At 41.3% G+C, this 20,412-nt stretch overlaps 2 protein-coding genes across 2 annotated transcripts in view; both read right to left on the reverse strand.

Annotated features, from left to right (window-relative positions):
- Positions 1 to 4,567, reverse strand: part of sema5a (sema domain, seven thrombospondin repeats (type 1 and type 1-like), transmembrane domain (TM) and short cytoplasmic domain, (semaphorin) 5A) — a 236,376-nt gene extending 231,809 nt beyond the window's left edge. The window contains exon 1 of the mRNA XM_060824788.1: positions 4,485 to 4,567. The gene's annotated coding sequence lies outside the window, so the exon portion shown is untranslated. The remainder of the gene's footprint in view (positions 1 to 4,484) is intronic.
- LOC132816195 (semaphorin-5A-like) overlaps positions 1 to 20,412 on the reverse strand; it is an 89,334-nt gene that overhangs the window by 13,652 nt on the left and 55,270 nt on the right. The window contains exons 11-12 of the mRNA XM_060825692.1: positions 12,080 to 12,287; positions 6,879 to 6,996 (exon numbers count right to left, since the gene is read on the reverse strand). Coding sequence (XP_060681675.1) covers positions 6,879 to 6,996; positions 12,080 to 12,287 — 326 coding nt within the window. The remainder of the gene's footprint in view (positions 1 to 6,878; positions 6,997 to 12,079; positions 12,288 to 20,412) is intronic.

Genomic DNA, 20,412 nt, shown 5'->3' on the forward strand with positions numbered 1-20,412 from the left:
GGATCCTCAACTACCTGACCCATAGACTGCAATCAGTTAGGATAGGCAACAACACCTCCTCCACAATAATCCTCAACATCAGTGCCCCACAAGGCTGTGTACTCAGTCCTTACTATACTCCTCATATACACACAAATGCGTGGCTACATTCAGCTGTAACTCTATTTACAAATTTGCTGATGACACCACTGTAGTGGTTTGGATCTTAAAGAACAACAGGACACAGTACAGGAAGGAGCTAGCTTAGTAGCATAGTGCAATGACAATAATCTCTCCCTCAATGTCAAAAAAACAAAGGAGCTGGTCATCAACGCCAGAAGCGTACTGAAGGACATGCCCTTGCCAATATCAATGGTGCAGAGATGGAGGTGCTTCAAGTTCCTCAGAGTAAATAACACCGACAATCTATCCTGGTCCAGCTACAGACAAGAAAGCACACCAATGCCTCTACTTCCTCAGAAGGCTAAGGAAATTTAGCATGTCCACAACAGGTGAAAAGTTTAAGGGGGGTACACATGGCAAGTACTTTACCTGGAACGCATTGCTAGCTGAGGCAGTAGAGGCAGGCATGGTAGATTCATTTAAGATGCATCTGGACAGACGCATGAGTAGATGGGGAGCAGAGGGATACACATGCTTAGGAATTGGACGACAGGTTAGTCAGTAGATTTGGATTGGCTCAGGCTTGGAATGCCGAAGGGCCTATTCCTGGGCTGTAACTTTCTTTGTTCTTTTGTTCTTTGTGATGCTTACCAATTTTTATAGATGTACCATAGAAAGAATCCTATCTAGATGCATCGCAGCTTGGTATGGCAACTGCTACACCCAAAACCACAAGAAATTACAGAGAGTTGTGAACACAGACCAATCCATCACGAAAAAAAGCCTTCCTTTCATTGACTCCATCTACACTTCCCACTGCCTCAGGGAAGCAGCCAACAGAATCAAAGTCCCCTTCCATCCCAGTTATACTCTCTTCCATCCTCTTCCTAAAGGCACAGATACAAAAATTGGAAAATATGTACCAATAGATTTAAGAACAGCTTCTCCTCCTGCTGTTATCAGACTTATGAATGGAGCTCTCATATATTAAAATTGATCTTTCTCTGCGTCTTCTCCATAGCTGTAACACTATATTCTGCATTCTGTCCTATTAGTCTGATGTACTTATGTAAGATATGATTTATGTGGTTAGTTTATAAAATAATACTTTTCATTGCATCTCTGTATAGATGACAACAATAAATGAATCAAATCAAATAGGTCACAACTCCAGCAGACATATCTTGTTCTCCTGTGCAGCTAAATCTCACCACCTGCTGTGGTGATGGTTGAGAGTTGACATGGTGGCAAAGCGTGTCCCATTTCAAACCTCTCCCTTGTCATGGAGCCATAGAACTATTATTGCACAGAAGACTATTTGACCTATCATGCCCAAGTGGCTATCCTAATGAGCAATTCATATACTGCTACTCCCACGTATTCCTTCTCTTTAGATATTTAGAATATTTAGCAAATATAGAAAAAAAAACAGCCATCGTGGTTCTGCCCAGCATAACCACCCAGCTTAATCCCATTTTTCAGTTCTTGCTCCATGGCCTTTGAGATTTAGGTGCATATCCAGACACTGTTTAAATGAATCAAGAGTTTCTGCTTCTATTCCCCTTTTCAGGCTGTGAGTTCCAGACTCCTATCACCTATTGAGTGAAAAATATTTTTCTCATTTCCCCCTGTAAACCTTCTATCAGTCATTTTACGTCTATGCCCTATAGTACTAAACTCTCTACTAAGGAAATTAGGTCCATTCTATTCATTCCAACCAGTCTCCTCAAAGCTTTGTAACTCTCAATCAAATCTTCCTCAGCCCCCTCTGGTGCAAGAAAAACAGCCCCAGCCGACCTAACATTTCCTCACAGCTGTAATTTTCCAGTCCTGGCAACATGCTTGGAAATTCCCCCATCCCCTGTTGAGGACAATTACTAACATAGCTAAATTTCGAAGACGTTGTATGAGGAAATGGTTCTGAAAGAGTTAATATTGAAGGTGCACTGAGTTCCAGCCTATCTGATGATGTCATACTAACTCGGCTGAAGAACCAGGGAGTTTAGCATGAGTTTGTAATTCTGGATCCTGGCCATCTTCGTAAATAAATCTAACAAGCCAAATTACAACGGGATCTTGATCAGATGGGCCAATGGGCTGAGAAGCGGTGTATGGAATTTAATTTAAATAAATGTGAGGTGCTGCATTTTGGAAAGGCAAATCAGGGCAGGACCTATACACTTAAATGGGAAGATTCTGGGGAGTGCAGGTTCATAGCTCCTTGAAAGTACAATTACAGATGGATAGGATAGTGAAGATGACATTTGGTATGATTCTCTTTATTGGTCAGTACATTGATTGTAGAAGTTCGGAGGTCATGGTGCAGCTACACAGGACATTGGTTAGGCCACTATTGGAATTTTGCATGTAAGGATGTTGTGAAACTTGAAAGGCTTCAGAAGAGATTTAAAGGACGCTGCCAGGGTTGGAGAGTTTGAGCTATAGAGAAAGGCTGAATAGGCTACGGCTGTTTTCCCTGGAGCATCGGAAGCTGAGGTTTGTAAAATCATGAAGGGCATGGATAGGGGGAATAGCCATGTGTAGGGGAGTCCAAAGTTAGGGAGCATAGGGTTTAAAGTGACAGAGAAAATATTTAAAAGGAACTTAAGAGCAATGTTTTCACACAGAGGGTGGTGCATGTATGAAATGAGCTGCCAGAGGAAGTGATGGACACTGGTACAATTTATAACATCTAAAAGGCATTTGGATGGGTATATGAATAGAAAGGGTATAAAAGGGATATGGGCTAAATGCTGGCAAATGGGACTAGATTTATTTAGGGTCTCTGGTCTAGAAGGTTCCCCCTCCCCCCCACCTCATTTTGACCATTGAGGTAGCAGCTATAGCAGAGGTAGTTAGTGGCCCATTGTTATCACTGCATCCAAGATATATGGGAAGGTGATGTTCTTCCTCAGGACCAGGTGGCAATGCACAAGGGGGCTTACCGCAGATGAGACTTTCCTGCTAATAGAATCTCTCTATTGAACACAGAGAGCTGCCTACCACATGTTCTGATCAGTGGATGGTGTGCAGTAACATGCCTACAAAGGATTTGCCCCACATCTGAGGCAGCTACATCCATCGGGGCCACCATGGCTGATACCGCCAAAGAGGGGACTGCACCAGCTGCCATTGTGGCAGCTCTGTGTCCCCAGAGCATTAGATCAAGTCTCTGAATTATTAATCCAGCTGACATTATCACTACACCACCTCACGCCCCTTATGCAATCATTTAAAAACAATTTGATTCAAAGTAAATAAGATATAATTGTCTGAAATTTTGCACAATTATACCAATCTATTTATTCCAAAGATTAGGCTGAATATAATCATCCTATGATGCCCATTGGTTTGTATTTTGTGCAAACTCACTGCACATCACACAAAACTAAAGCAGTTACTTTATTGATGGTTCAAACCAATGTGACAGCGTTACAACATTTGATAGTTGAAAAGGTGAGACACCTCATGGGTTCCAAATTAAAATCATTTTGGACTCAAAACATTAACTCTGTTCATTTCTGCACAGATGCTACCAGACCTGCTGATTTTCTCCAAAACTGTTATTAATTAAGATCTCCAGCATCTACTTTGACTTTCATACACCTGTAAGTGAACCTGATTCAGGAAGCTTCAACTCTACAGTCAACATGAAACTAAAGCAATCAAATTGCATCATCTGGGCTACAGATTAAATGCAATAACCTAAAAACTTAGTTTTATTTACTAGATGTGTAACAGAATTATTATTTTTCCGTTTGTTAGTTCAAACCCATCTGTCTGTCATATCCTGTGATATTTTAGGTAAAGTCCATAACCCAATCTTTGCAATGCTTCTTCTGCACCCTTCACATGACAATGTGAATCATGTGGCCGTTGTACATGGATAGAATGCCATTTAGTTATTCTTTAAACTTCAACTCTATCCTATCCTGAAATAAAATGCACTATTTAAAGTATACTCTTTTGCAACCTTATATTTTTAAACACTTAACTGGGTCCTAGAACCAACACATCCACCAACATCATAGTTGTCTTCACTACAGTATACAATGCACCCTTTTCCCAGTAAGATAACTTTAATTGGATAAAATACACTGCATCCTTTTTCAAGTAAAAGAATCTTGGCTGCCTTTTAATCTTGATCATTTATCTCCCAGATCTGTTGTCAGACCGTCTTCAGTGCATGTTACCATACTCCTTTATTTCACTCTAAGTTTAAAGACGCAGTTCCAAAGTATGATCTTATAAATCTAATAATTGTAATGTGTAAATTGTGGAAGTACTGAAGCATTTTTAAGTTACCATTATTGCTACAGAACATTAAGTTTCAATTTTCACTCAGGTGGAACTGTATAGGTGCCAAGGGTAGATAAACCTACCTGTTCAGCATTCTTTACCACATCCTGCACAGAGTTTCTTGAACTTGGATCATAACTCTAAACCCGCAAGATCTGCCCATACTTACTAACCACATTCCTCTGTCAGAAGTGTTTAACTTCCTTCTCTGGAATGTGTTTACTTGTGCATTGTAAACAAGCTGTTGAATTTTATTTAATGATTCTAAATAAACTGTAATCACTTCACTGACAACAACCAAGATATTGCTCAAGCAATGGGCATCCAACTAGAATCTGTCAGTCAATTTAAGGATGTTTGCTATCTGGGTTATGCCACGTAATTATCATCTTCCAAAAAAAAATTAATGTCATTCTTGTTGGATGTATAAATATTTTGAATTAACAAATGGAGAAATACTAATTCTGTTCCATATAGTTAAAAACTTAGTTTTACAACGAGAATCCAGGAGAGGGAGAGAAGCCACAGGCACCAAGATGCTGTAGTTCACCAGACAAAGCTAGTGGGAGCTTACGCTCAATAGTGAAACTAAAATAATGAGTTTAGGATAGCATGGTGGCCCAATGGGGACCTGCATTTGATTCCATCCTTGGCCAACTGTCTGAGTGGAGTTTATACTTTCACCCTGTGCCTGCGGGGGTTTCCTCCAGATGGTCTGGTTTTCTCCCACAGTCCAAAGATGTGGAGATTAGGTGGATTAGCCATGCTAATTTGTCCATAGTTTCCAGGGAGATGCAGGCTAGGTGGATTAGCTATGAGAAATGCAGGGTTACAGAGATAGGGTAGAGGGGTGGATCTGAGTGAGATGCTCTTTGGTGGGTTGGTGTGGACTCAATGGGTTGAATGGTTTGCTTCCATACTGTAGGGATTCTGTTATTCTATGATAAACAGTCAGAAAGTCATACAGCATAGAAGAGACCCTTCAATCCTTTCAGTCTGCACCAGCCTATCTACTAACCTGAGTTTCCAGCACTTGGCCCATAGCTTTGAATGTTATGACATTTTAAATGCTAATCCAAGTACTTTTAAAGATGAAGTTTCCTGCCTCCACTCACCTGCTGGGCAGTGCATTCCAGAATCCACCACTCTCTAGAAAGCAGCAGAGATGATGGTAGGCGGATGGTCTGAGGTGCCCATTATAGTCACCTCAGTAGTTTTAGACATCTTGAGGATAAAGGAGTGTTTTTGTTTGTTTGTTTGGACTGCAGTATGTAAGTATGTGTTTGATGCGGTTAGACTCCCATTTTCTGTGAATTATCTTTATGGATATCTCAGGAATTGGATCATAACAACAAAAGCTCGGATCCTAATACTGAGCTGTCAAGTACTCCATCACAAAGCTTCTTCCAGCCTCAAATGCACATTTAAAAATTACTTTTTTTAATCCTTCAGCTAATTTGGTATCCGCATTGCTACTGTGCTTTTTATTGCGCGAGCTATGCCTTTCCTCGCAAGTCTGCTGTGTAGCATTGTATTGAAAGCTTTTTTGGGAGTTCAAGTGCAACCATCAACAGTCTTCTCTTCATCAAGATTTTGTTACCTCTTCAGAGATCTGAAGCAAGTTAGTTACATGTAGTTTTTCTTTACTGAATCTGTGCTGATGATTCCAAAGACCTCACTTCACACTTTAGCCATGCCTCTCATTTCCTAGTGTAAATGCATTTTTTGTCCTTAATCGCCCCTACACCTTGTTTTTTGGTGCCAATCAATCCCTCCTTGCTTCAAAGTTTACGATTGTGCTTTACCATTCTGCGTGTTTCACGCTTTTCCATTTTTTTTTCAACATTAGCAAATAATAACATTTCTCTTCATTCAAGAAGACCATGGTATAAGGATCCTTCACTTTCTAGAAATCGTTTTATTCAAAAGGTGATAGCTATGTGCTAGAAAAAATTAAAATATTTAATGCAACCAACCAAGGGTTGGAACGAGGGCAGAATTCCCCCTCCCCACTTGGTCATAACAAGTGTTTGCAACATTTTATTAAAAGATAAATGTTAGTGTCTTTGGTGCAGTGGTAGTGTCCTTACTACTGAGCTGGGAGACCTAGGTTCAAGTCCCACGTGCATTAGCATCTCTGAGCAGGGTGTTATAGAAATATTAAAAAATGATTTTTCTCCACATTTAATCATTGGTATAACTCTTCAGTGAAGAACTAAAGAAGAATAATGAGTCAGCAACACATGAGCAATTGCTTGAATCAACCAACTCAACCATGTTTCATCAAAAATGTTTGAAGATTTGAAAAGATGTGGGAATTTTGTGAATGAAAATAAAGGTCAAGTCACCATTTTCCTACCACACCATAGGGATGCACTGTAACTCACATGAAAGAGAGAGAAAAACATGACTGGTGAATGGAGAGGTAAAGAAAACGATTCATTCATGAACATCAGCCAATGTGGGAACATACTCACTGGGCACAAATCGAGTTCTTGCTCCCACTTATTCACATTTGTACTTTCTTCTAACGTTGTGCATTTCTTTGCGGTCAGATCCCAGCCACAGTGAGGGTCATGAGCTCCCACACATGAACTGTAGGTACAGGATAATGAGATCAATCTTTACATCTCTGCTTTAACCCATACATTCAATTGCACAGTACAACATTAGAGTACGTACATGCAATGTTTATTATCCATACATGCACATCTGTGTTTGGGTGTCAGCTAGAAATAAATTCTGTTGTTTGTCAGGGAACTGCAAGGACTGAAATTTGGGACAAAATCAATCTTAGAATCTATTTGAGAACAAGGTTAAAAGTTACATTTGCAGTGATCATGAACTTTTTTTTAACTGTTTATTTTTGATAATGGCTTGCATAACAAAACAAATTGATCCGGCGTTTCTCCAGGGATCTAATCCCAATATTTATACGCTGATTGTGCCCTCCTATGACCTCCATCAGCCAAGAGCCTGGGCTACTGCATAGCTAATGAAGCTTGAGAGGGGAACTGCTAGATAGCCAGATCGCAATGGCAGCTAGCATTTCTTCCTTGATCCAGGCTTAATTCAGGGAAACCCAGCAGAGTATTTTAGAATGCTTCTCAGTGAAAGGAAAATGTCCAAGTTCAATCATTACATAAGTCTGAATGGCCAGTGTTTTTTTATTAGATTAGATTAGATCCCATACAGTATGGAAACAGGCCCTTCTGCCCAACAAGTCCACACTGACCCTCCGAAGAGTAACCCACTCAGACCCATTCCCCTACCCTATATTTACCCCTGACTAATGCACTTAACACTTTGGTTTGGTCAGTGGATATGTGCACATGAAGAAACAGGTGATATTGATAATATTTAATTCAATGCAAGGTTAAATTGAATGGAATTGTAGCTTTGAGAACCTACAAATATGTGAAGTGCAGATTCCATTGCTCCTTTGCATATTGGACATATACAGAAGCAAAGGTTCCATCCATTCCGTTCACCTACCACGATCCTGGCTAATGCCAGAGCCAACATCATTCAAATAATAAAAGTGAACACCAAACCTGTAATGGTACAACAGAGAAACTTGTTCCACATCAGCTGGAGCACGGGATCATTGCCTAGCCATGAAGGTGACCATGAACCTGTCAGGAACATTTTCTGCTTGGCTTAATGAAAGTCCCACCTTTGAGAATTCCAAATTTACTATGTGAACACTCACAAATTTTGCTCCATTCCCAAAACAAGTATTGACCTATAAGCAGAATGGCTAGACCCAAACCCCTCCACTGTTCCCTCTTCCTCAGATTGGAGCTTACTGTTTTCTCTGTGAATGAAATGGCAATCCACCAGATCTAGCTGCTGCTGCTGTCACAATCATTCCTGAACTGGGCAGATTCATTTACTTTCTGGAGAATTTTTAATAATGTGAGTTTAATGCTAACATGACAGAATGAGTTAATGGTCTATAATCAACACTGCATATTTACAGCAACATCTATTTCATACATACAGTCAACAAGCCACCTCCATCAGTGTAATAATTACTATGGATTCAACTCTCGTTAGTATAAAACAAGTTTGTTTCTTCATTGGCTTAATTAAAGCCTGTACCACAACAAAAACAAAATACATTCTGTAATAAAAGTGATAAAGTTTCAATGGAATGAAAACTAGGAAACTCAAAACCCAATATACCATATTATCAAAGATTATATCAAGGTGCAATAATATGCAATTACCTTGTATCGGTAAATTTTTATTTTTAAAAGTATCACCAAATAATTCAGAGGAGATAAATTATTTTTGACAACGTATGAAACACTGCTATTAGAACTCTAACCTTTGTAAAGTTTGTTTTTCATAATTCTTTCACATAATCTATAGCCTTAACAATTCTGCTGATAAACTGTACCAGCACAGCCCAGACATGGCCTTTGTGATCCTTGCTTTGAAAATGCTAATCCAAATGAGGTTTAACTGCAACAGAACTGTCTGACATAGAAAAGTCAAAACATGGACTATGATTAAAAACCTGCAAAGATGTTTTGATGAGAAGCTGACTTGATGGGTGAAATGAGATGAAAAGTCAATGATTTGTCACTATATCATTAAGCACTGCCATGTGCTGGCTCAGTCAAAGTGTCCTATTGAGTGGCTCCTGCCCTCAACTTCCAAATAGCGGAGAAAAATTGAAAAGAGGGAAATTGAAATCATCAACCTCTGCTTATAGTGGTCCCCACTCAATACCTACAAAGCGAACTGCGGCTGTCAGCATTGATCCACTCCAGACAACAAAACAAATAAGATAAACTTACCTATTACTGGAGCAGCAATCCCTTCAATATACCATTGTGTAACAACTGCAACTGCATTTCTTAACACTACATGATTGCAAACTGACATCTCTGACCATGATTTGTGCAATGCTCACAAAGACGTTCCCCTGAGGCTGTTGCAATGGAGTAGTATAGGTTTTCTTTGAATGATTTATTTTTCCATCACTGATGTGCACAATTTGCTGTACTTTCATTTTTGGAGCGATCGGGATAAACGCCAGCTACCACACAGGACTTTAGCATTATAACCCAATGTGAATCACATGTCCCAATAGATCACATCCATCTCTAACTACACCTGGTCTCTCCTTCTTACTTTGGGGGGGGGGGGGGGGTCTGTGATGTTAAACCTTAAGCTGCACTGGCTTCCTCTTCCTGACGTCAGTATCTCACACTGGCGCACCTTTCAGGGGTGACCAGCGATGACTGTCATTTATGGAGAGGTACTGAGAAAGGATGAGATGGATGAACAGGGACTAGGGGAAGGAGATTGGGAGTTCAAAGTTTGGACAGTTTTTGGGGTTTTTGAATGTACAAAACTTTAATGTTCAATTGCTTTTTCTAAATAGTCTTTTGCAGAACCTTCATAATACAACCACACACGCCCACTCCCTTCCCACACCTGTATTTTGGTACTCCTATCCTTTTTAACTTAAATGCTAACATCACCTTATCAGAGCTTTCAGACTGACCACATATTTTTAATTTTTTTCAATCTTTGCAGTTTCTTTGCAATCCAGTTTGGCTCTTTATGTTCATTTTGCAATTGATAAGACCTATACAGTGAATTCAAAAGGAGCAGGTACCCAATGAACACAGTCTGCCAATTTCTCAGCAACAAACTCAGACAAGCAGACAAAACAGAAACCCTAGCCACTCTCCCTTACATCAAAGCCATCTTGGAAATGACTGCCAGACTACTCAGACCTCTTGGTATCATGGTAGCCCACAAATCCACCAGCACAATAAAACAGCAGCCAATGAACTTGAAAGATCCGATACAAGCAACAAGCAAAACTAATGTCATTTACAAAATACCTTGCAAGAACTGTAACAAACACTATACTGGACAAACAGGCAGAAAACTAGCCACCAGGATACATGAACATAAACTAGCCACAAAAAGACATGATCCACTCTGACTAATATCTTTACATACAGATGAGGAAGGGCAGAACCTTAACTGGGATAACACACCTATTCTAGGACAAGCCAAATAGAAACACATGCGAGAATTCCTAGAAGCATGGCATTCCAACAAACACATTGACTTGGATTCCATTTACCATGCCTGAGAAAAAAGAACAGGAAATGACATCACCACAAGAAATGACATCACCAACCCAAGAAAACCTAAACATATAAATAAAAAGCGGGCCATACCACCGGGTGCTTCACCAGAGGCTCACTGATGATGTTACTTAGTATGGTGATGAAACATCTGAAGATGAACCTTCAAGCTGAGCAAGCAACTTACATCCATGATCTCTGAAATATCCTAAGAAGCAGCTCCTGGGGATTATACTTGTGACATTTACATTACAATAGGTGTCCCCTGAGAGGAAGTGATACTTAAAGTGAGGTCAACTTCCCTGATCCCCTATTACCTTGCCATTGATGCTGAGCAACAAGAGCAAGAGTGTTAGAGAGAGCAGGTCTGTGCATATACCCAGCAGATGACTGCATATGCTGGATCTGGCCCTCGATGATGGTAGTCAGCCTGTCCATGGGGGTAGCTGAATGCATGCATGCCGCAGCCAGCACAGAATTGATAACAAAGATGGATCCCTCCATCCTTCAATCCAGCTTACTCGCTGCCTCTGACAAACTTGCCATGCTGTTGCTAAGCCTTTGTGTGCATTTTGATGAAGTAGAAATATTGGATTATCTCAGGCTTGTGCCTGGTCTCCAGCAATGCTCTGTGCATCAGAAACCTGAGGCATTTTCTTCTTGAGCAGCTGTGGAGATGTGTCAATGATGTGCTCATTAGAAATGTGCTCCCCGGTCTTTGATAGATAAAGGTCCCACTGAGGTGAAAGTTTGTGAGCTGGTGGACAGTGCAGGTAAAACTTACCAGAACCTCCTCAGAGGGATCAGTGGCTTGCTCCTCAGTGATAGAAGGGAACTGGAGATCTCCAGTACCTGACCTCTCTGTGCTGGTTCACAGGGCACTGCCTGTGTCTGCATGTGAGGGAATTAGTTGTGTAAGATGGATAAAAGCTTGAGCAGATAAGGAATGTGTTAAGGGGAAAGCAGCACAATGAAGCTCACTGAATCAGTTTGCCATTGAAGTCTTCGAGTAAAAAATGAGGTCTGCAGATGCTGGAGATCACAGCTGCAAATGTGTTGCTGGTCAAAGCACAGCAGGTTAGGCAGCATCTCAGGAATAGAGAATGATGCTGCCTAACCTGCTGTGCTTTGACCAGCAACACATTTGCAGCTGCCATTGAAGTCTCCCTGTTCCCATATAAGCTGCTACGCTCTTTTCTAGCTAATTCAAGAATGTTCTTTTGGCACAGAATAAGGAGCCTGATATCCGCCACCACAAAACTAACCACACCATGGTGTGAAGGACAGTTCCTCACTTGCAGTTGTGTGTGGTGAATGACATGTTGATCTCTCTTTTCTCACAGTTCCCAAGAGAGTTGCAGAATTAATGAGGTAGAGAGCTGCTCATGAGAAAAGTCAGTTGGAGCCACCATGGACTGAGCCATCACTCAAATGAAACACTCCCTGAAAAAAGGAACAGTCAGCCCATGTGTAATTTATCATTAGTCAGAAGAGGTGAATGCAATTCTGTCACAACACAACTAAAACCTTCTTCATTCCCTAATATTCAAAAATCTTACCTCTGACTTCTGTAAAAGCTGCAGCGTTTCAGAGGGAGTCTTATCACATGCTCCTGTAGTCCAACAAACAGAACACTCTGACTGTGTAGGATTTGAAGGTTCTTTATATGGTCTCGCTGATTGGTTGGAAAGAGTTGTATTTCCTCCAGCAAACAACCACTCTGACCTTGATTCACAGGGGCAAGAACTTTCTTAATAGTTCCATAGTCTGAAAGACATTAACAGGAAAAGGCAGAATAAATAAAGATAAACTATTTCCATTGGATGGTGATTCTAGACAGACTGAGAATTAAGGCCAGCTGAGATATTGGGAAGCATGTCCACACACAAACATTGTTAGTGTTAGTTGTTTGAAACTCTGTTCCACAAGCAGCAATGGAAGCTGTTATTTTTAAATTCAAGATAATTTTTTGTAAACCAAAAATATGAAGGGGTATGGGCCAAAGGCAGGTATATGGAGTTAGACCATGGGTCAACCTCGATCACACTGAATGGTGGAACAGACTTGAGGGACTGATGGCCTCCTCCTGCTTCTATGTTCCCAAGGGTAAAGCATGAACAAGTTGAGCAGAAGGCAAAGTGGGAATAGTAGCTGCTCGGACAAAGATAATACCTCACTTGACTCCAATGGGAATCATGAAATAGAGGCCCATTATGAAAAGATTTTTTTTTCCATGGCTAAACAATGGCTCACTATATCTCTGAAGTCTACACAGTCAAGAACTTACATATTGAACATTTCAGAATGGAGGCTGTATTTGCTGAAAGACTCACGATCAGTAAGTTCACATTGTGTGATGTGTGTACAGTCAATATTAGGTTCTGCTTCGCCTCAGTGCTTCTGAAACTGTATTGCTCCATAGTGGCATTCAGTAAAATCAATACAGTTCAGAAGTGTGTAAGTTCCAGTAAAAAGTAAATTGATTTACTTTTCAAGGCACAGAAATAAAAAGTTCAGCAGACTTTAGTGAGAATGTAAGGAAAGCCTTTTTCACCCAGAAGGTGGTGGGAATCCGGAACTCAATGCCTGTAAGGGTGGTAGGCCTAAACCCTCACAATCTCTAAGTATTTAGATGTGCATTTGCAATGCCAAGACATATAAAACTCTGGGCAAAGTGCTAGAAAATTGGATTACAATAGTTAGATGGCTGTTTTTGACCTGTGAAGATCCTTTTTTTGTGTGTGTTCTGTAGACCTTTAGTTCTAGTCTGAATTTAAAACCACTTTCTTCATTTGAAGGCTGTTATGATATGATCTGGTGAGATTTGATATGGAGTGCCACCATATAGGAAAATAATTGAGGCTTTAATATGTTTCCAGTTGAAATTTAAAAGAACACTGTCAGGTATGAGGATATACAAATACAAAGTATGATTTGAAGAATTAGGGCTTTGTGCATTAGAACAATCCAAATTACAGGGCTTTATGGTACAAGTCCTTAAAGTTACTAAAGGATAGGACAAGACAGGTAAAAGTAAGATCGTTTCCAATATGTCAGAGAGAAAGAAGATGTGACAATAAATAAAAATCTAGCAAAAGAAAGTTAAAACAGAGAGAGAAAATTTCTCAGGAGTTGTGAGATTCAGGATTAGGTTGAATAAGAAAAGGAAAAGGGATTTAGTTTTTTACCTCATCTTATTTACCCCTGTGAATAAGCACTAACATGGGTCATGTGAGCTGGTTCATGTTAATATTTTGTAATAGTTTCCCTTAGCTGACAGGGTAGCAGTGAGGCAGGATTTATGCCCATTTATTTGACTCTGTCATAACTTTGATCCACTGTCTTGGATCAGAGCTGTTGGGACATGCACAGCAGTCTGCCAGAGACATCTCATCGCTGAAATCATAGAAATTCTGCTGATCGTACAGGACTCTCAGTAAAGTGTCTGAAGAAACAGACAAAACTCAGAATGGGTAGGCAGGTACTGAAGACAAGGTGAAAACAAATGACTGCAGGTGCTGGAAACCAGAGTCTAGATTAGTGTGGTGCTGGAAAAACACAGCAGTTCAGGCAGCATCCGAGGAGCAGGAAAATCGACGTTTTGGACAAAAGCCCTTCATCAGGAATACAAGCAGAGAGCCTGAAGGGTAGAGAGATAAGTGAGAGGAGGGTGGGGGTGGGGAGAAAGTAGCATAGAGTATAATAGGTGAGTGGGGGAGAGGATGAAGGTGATAGGTCAGGGAGGAGAGGGTGGAGTGGATAGGTGGAAAAGAAGGTAGGCAGGTAGGACAAATCATGGGGCCAGTGCTGAGCTGGAAGTTTGGAACTAGGGTGAGGTGGGGGAAGGGGAAATGAGGAAACTGTTGAAGTCCACATTGGTGCTCTGGGGTTGAAGTGTTCCGAGGCGGAAGATGAGGCGTTCTTCCTCCAGGCGTCTGATGGTGAGGGAGCAGCGGACCTCCATGTCCTCGGTAGAGTGGGAGGGGGAGTTGAAATGTTGGGCCACAGGGCGGTGTGGTTGATTGGTGTGGGTGTCCCAGAGATGTTCCATAAAGCGCTCTGCTAGGAGACATCCAATCTCCCCAATGTAGAGGAGACCGCATCGGGAGCAACGGATACACTAAATGATGTTGGTGGATGTGCAGGTACTGAAGACAAAGACTGGACATCTTTGTTAAGCTACAGTATTGTTAAAGACCAGCAGGGAGTCAAGGGCATTGAGAAGAAAACATAAGAGCACAGAATGATTTTAGTTTGGGCCTGGAGTCCAGAGGCTGAGACCCTCCTGCTGCTGCTGGCAGTCCGTTAGATTAAGTGAGGAGATCCTCAGTAAACATGAAAACCCAGAAGCTTTTAGATTCCCTACAGTGTGGAAACAGGCCCTTTGGGCCAACCAGTCCACACCAACCCTCCGAAGAGGAACCCACCCAGACCCATTTCCCTCTAAATGATGCACCTAACAGGTAGGGGCAATCTAGCATGGCCAATTCACCTGACCTGCACATCTTTGGACTGTGGGAGGAAACCCACACAGACACTCACCCAAGGTTGGAATTGAACCTGGGACCCTGGTGCTGTGAGTCAGCAGTGCTAACCACTGAGCCACACGCAGGAATGGGATGAAGGAATCATGGAGAGGGAAATAGAGATCTGATCGGCAGCTTTCATCACCCAACTTCCTCTATATTTTTCTAGTATTGGGCAGAATACTGGAGGAAAATCAAGCCCCATATTCTCAGTGGAATAAAAATGTGCATTCTTCACCAATTCCATTACAATATGAAGGGAGAAAACGTATTTCTACAGTTTTACTTTATTTCAATATATGTGGAATTGATTTTCCTGTCCCTGAACAAAGTATTTAACAATTTATAACCTGATTGATGTTTTGTAATTAGATCAATGGTAGAAACAAGCTATGATATCTATCTCCACATAAGGAGCTGGACACATTCCACTTGTGGTTTTGTTACGTATTTGTCATATTTTCAGCTTCACTTGTGGAGATAACATCCAGTCAAAACAATATACCTCAACCAGGATATCATCATTTGTTGGCAGTAAACAGTCAAATAGGAGAAAGTGAGGACTGCAGATGCTAGAGATCAGTGTGGCGCTGGAAAAGCACAGCAGGTCAGACAGCATCTGATAGCAGGAGAATTGATGTTTCGGGCAGAAGTCCTTCATCAGGAATTCCCGAGAAATGATATAGGTTTTATGGAGCATGAAGTCGAATCCATTTGAATGGATATTAGGAATTCCAAGAAGAAAACATCACTGATAGGTGTAGTCTATAGGCCACCAAATAATAACATCACATTGGGGTGGATAATAAATAAAGAAATGACTAATGCCTGCAAAAATGTTACGGCTATTATCATGGGGGATTTTAATCTGCAGAGATTGGTCAAACCAGCTCAGTCAGAGTACCCTTGAGGAGGAATTTGTTGAGTGTATCTGTGATAGTTTACTTGAACAGTATGTGATAGAACTGACGAAGGAGCAAGTTATCCTAGATCTGGTCCTGTGTAATGAGACAGGAATAATTAATGGCCTCATAGTCAGGGATCCTTTTGACAGAAGTTATCAGGGTATGGTTGAATTTAAAATACCGCTGGATAATGTGAAGATAAAATCCAAGACCAGGGTTCTGGAACTGAATAAGGGGGACTATGATAGGATGAGGGAGGACCTGGCCAAAGTAAGACTGGAAACAGAGACTTTATGATATGACAGTTGACGAGTAGTGGAGGACCTTCAAAGAAATTTTTCAAAGTGTTCAGCAAAAGTGTATTCCAGAGAGCAGGAAGGACTATAAGAGGAGGGGTAATCTGCCATGGGTGTCTAAGGAAATAAGGCAGGCTATCAAAGTGAAATAGAAGGCGGCACGGTGGCACAGTGGCACAGTGGTTAGCACTGCTGCCTTACAGCGCCAGAGACCCGGGTTCAATTCCCGACTCAGGCGACTGACTGTGTGGAGTTTGCACGTTCTCCCCGTGTCTGCGTGGGTTTCCTCCGGGTGCTCCGGTTTCCTCCCACAGTCCAAAGATGTGTGGGTCAGGTGAATTGGCCAAGCTAAATTGCCCGTAGTGTTAGGTAAGGGGTAAATGTAGAGGTAGGGGTATGGGTGGGTTGCGCTTCAGTGGGTCGGTGTGGACTTGTTGGGCCGAAGGGCCTGTTTCCACACTGTAAGTAAGCATACAAAGTGGCCAAACACAGCAGGAATCTAGAAGATTGGGAAAACTTTAAAGGCCAACAGAAAGCCACAAAAAGTAAAGAAAAGTAAGATAGAGTATGAGAAAAGAGGAGGTAAAAACAATGACTGCAGATGCTGGAAACCAGATTCTGGATTTGTGGTGCTGGAAGAGCACAGCAGTTCAGGCAACATCCAAGGTGCAGCGAAATCGATGTTTCGGGCAAAAGCCCTTCATCAGGAATAAAGGCAGTGAGCCTGAAGTGTGGAGAGATAAGCTAGAGGGAGGTGGGGATGGGGAGAAAGTAACATAGAGTCACGACATGTTTGAAGAGCTTCAGGACAGAGGAAATGACCTGGGAGTTGCAGTGGGAGAGGGACTCCCTGAGGTTCTTGTAGAGAGAGGAAGAAAACTTCTTCAAGGCAGGCATCTTTGCAAGAGGATTCACCCTGAAGCTCTTCAACCATGTCATGATTCTATGCTACTCTCTCCCCACCCCCACCCCCCTCTAGCTTATCTCTCTATGCTTCAGGCTCACTGCCTTTATTCCTGATGAAGGGCTTTTGCCCAAAACGTCGATTTCACTGCACCTTGGATGCTGCCTGAACTGCTGTGCTCTTCCAGCACCACTAGTCCAGAGTATGAGAAAAAACTAGCATGAAATATAGATACAGATAGCAAAGGTTTCTATAAATATATAAAACAAAGAAGAGTGGCTAAAGTAAATGTTGGTCCTTTAGAGGATGAGAAGAGGCAGTTCGCTATGGGATATGATGAAATGGCTGAGGCATTGAACAGGTACTTTACATTGGTTTTCACAGTGGAGGATGCTATAACATGCCAGTAAGTGACAAAGAGACAAAAATAGGTAAGGACCTGGAAACAATTATTATTACAGAAGAGTTAGTGTTGGGTAAGCTAATGGAGCTAAGGATAGATAAGTCTCCTGGCCCTGATGGAATGCATCCTTTCGGGTACTAAAAGAGATGGCAGGAGAAATAGCAGGTAGACTGGCACTAATTTTCTAAAATTCGCTGGACTCTGGGGCAGTCCAAGCAGATTGGAAAATAGCAAATGTGACATCAGTGTTTAGAAAGAGAAGTAGACAAAAAATGGGGAATTATAGACCAGTGAGCTTAACCTCTATAGTGGGGAAGATGCTTGCATCTGTTATCAAGGAAGAAATAGCAGGGCATCTCGAAATAAATTGTCCTCTTGAACAGCCGCAGCCGGATTTCATAAAGGGCAGGTCATGCTTCACAAATCTTTTGGAATTCTATGAAGACATTTCAAGCAAGGTGGACAATGGGGACCCAGTGGACGTGGTGTACCTAGATTTCCAAAAGGCCCTTGACAAGGTGCTGCACATGGCGCTGCTGCATAAGAATGCATGGTGTTAGGGGTAGACTTTTAGTGTGGGTAGAGGATTGGTTGACTAACAGGAAGCAAAGAGTGGGGATAAATGAGTGCTATTTGGCTGGCAATCAGTGACTAGTGCTGTGCCTCAGGGATCAGTGTTGGGACCACAATTATTTACAATTTATATAGATGATTTGGAATTGAGGACCACACGTACAGTGTATGGTGCAAAAGTTGCCAATGACACTTAGACGAGTGGCAGAGCTAAATGTGCAGAAGACTGTGAAACTTTGCAGAGGAACATAGATACATTGACTGAGTGGACAAAGGTCTGACAGATGGAATACAATGTAAGTAAATGTGAAGTCATACATTTTGGTAGGAGTCACAGCAAAATAGATTATTACTTGAATGTTAAAAACGTGCAGCATGCTGATTTGCAGAGGGACCTGGGTGTCCTTGTGCATGAATCGCAGAAGGTTGGTCTTCAGGTACAACAAGTCATTAGGAAGGCAAATGGAATTTTATCCTTGATTGTTAAAGGGTTGAGTTTAAAAGCAGAGAGGTAATGTTACAGCTGTACAAGGTGCTGGTGAGGCCACACCTGGAGTACTGTGCACAGATTTGGTCTCCTTACTTAAGGAAGGATGTGCTGGCACTGGAGGGGGTGCAGAGGAAGTTCACTAGGTTGATTCCGGAGTTGAAGGGGTTGCATTATGAGGAGACACTTAGTGGGTTGGGATTAGATTAGATTAGATTAGACTTACAGTGTGGAAACAAGCCCTTCGGCCCAACAAGTCCACACCGACCCGCCGAAGCGCAACCCACCCATACCCCTACATTTACCCCTTACCTAACACTACGGGCAATTTAGCATGGCAATTCACCTGACCCGCACATCTTTGGACGGTGGGAGGAAACCGGAGCACCCGGAGGAAACCCACGCAGACACGGGGAGAACGTGCAAACTCCACACAGTCAGTCGCCTGAGTCAGGAATTGAACCCGGGTCTCAGGCGCTGTGAAGCAGCAGTGCTAACCACTGTGCCACCGTGCCACCCACTAGCTTTCGTCTCTGCCCGCTGCACCTGCGTGCCATGGAATTTGGAAGAATGAGGGGGATCTTATAGAAACATATAAAATTATGAAGGTAATCAATAAAATAGAAATAGAGAGGATGTTTCCACTGGTAGGTGAGACTAGGACAAGAGGGCATGGCCTCAAGATTAGAGGGAGCAGGTTTAGAACTAAACTGAGAAGGAACTTCTTCACCCAGCAGATTGTTAATCTGTAGAATTACTTGCCCACAGAAGTAGTTGACGCTACTTCAGTAATCACTTTTAAAGCTAAGATAGATACTTTTCTAAAAAAATAAAGGAATTAAGGGATATAGTGAAAACACGTGTAATTGGAGCTGAGTCCACAAAAAGATCAGCCTTGATCTTATTGAATGGCGGAGCAAGCTCAAAGGGCCAGACAGCCTACTCCTGCTTCTAGTTCTTACCTTCTAAAGACACTTGCAATGAACAGGTATTTTAAGTTTAAATACTGGGCATAACGATTTCAGTTCTCTACAGCTTAAGTTTAATATAACTCCACAAAATGGTTCTCCTAAAAATGTCAGCAGGAAACAGTGGAACATAATGAACGGCACCCTTACAATTAAAATATATTTAAGCTTTCACAAAACTTGCTCTCATAAATGACTTTTCTTTATATGAGACAACCTAATTATGAACCAGAATTTGCTTTGCATATCTGTATAAATCCATTCAATTTTAAAATATTCAGATTAATTCACTGGAATGGAAAGCCTTTACCTGATCAACACAGAAATAGACAGGAAACATAGATAATATATGTCATGGACACAAAATGGCACGGTAAATTATTTATCTCAACTAAACAAGCTGATTTGTAAAGATGTAGCATCACTGATGCGTATAAGCATCTTTAATTCAGATGATGTGAAACTGAAATTTCTATTCAAGTCAATCTGTTGTTCATTTTGTTTCACTCTGCAATGACTAAATTTCAACTGTGATTTAATATTTTTCTTTACACTCGACATACAGAACATTATTCTAATGGGATTATGCTGGGATTGCTGTCACAAGCAGATTATTGTAATTGTATTGTTAGTAAATATAACTGTGTTTATGAGTTTGGTAAAACGGGTAAGACAGCAGGTCATTTTATCTTTAATAATGTAAAGTGTATATAATATTACCAAGTGATCAGAAGATATGTACAATGCAACTGAATCTATCTCTCCTCTTTTACACCATTGGCTAAAGTCAAAATTATACTCTAAACAGAAAACCAAAGAACTGTGGATGG

The sequence above is a fragment of the Hemiscyllium ocellatum genome, chromosome 5 (assembly GCF_020745735.1).
Source record: "Hemiscyllium ocellatum isolate sHemOce1 chromosome 5, sHemOce1.pat.X.cur, whole genome shotgun sequence".
Taxonomy (NCBI): Eukaryota; Metazoa; Chordata; class Chondrichthyes; order Orectolobiformes; family Hemiscylliidae; genus Hemiscyllium; species Hemiscyllium ocellatum.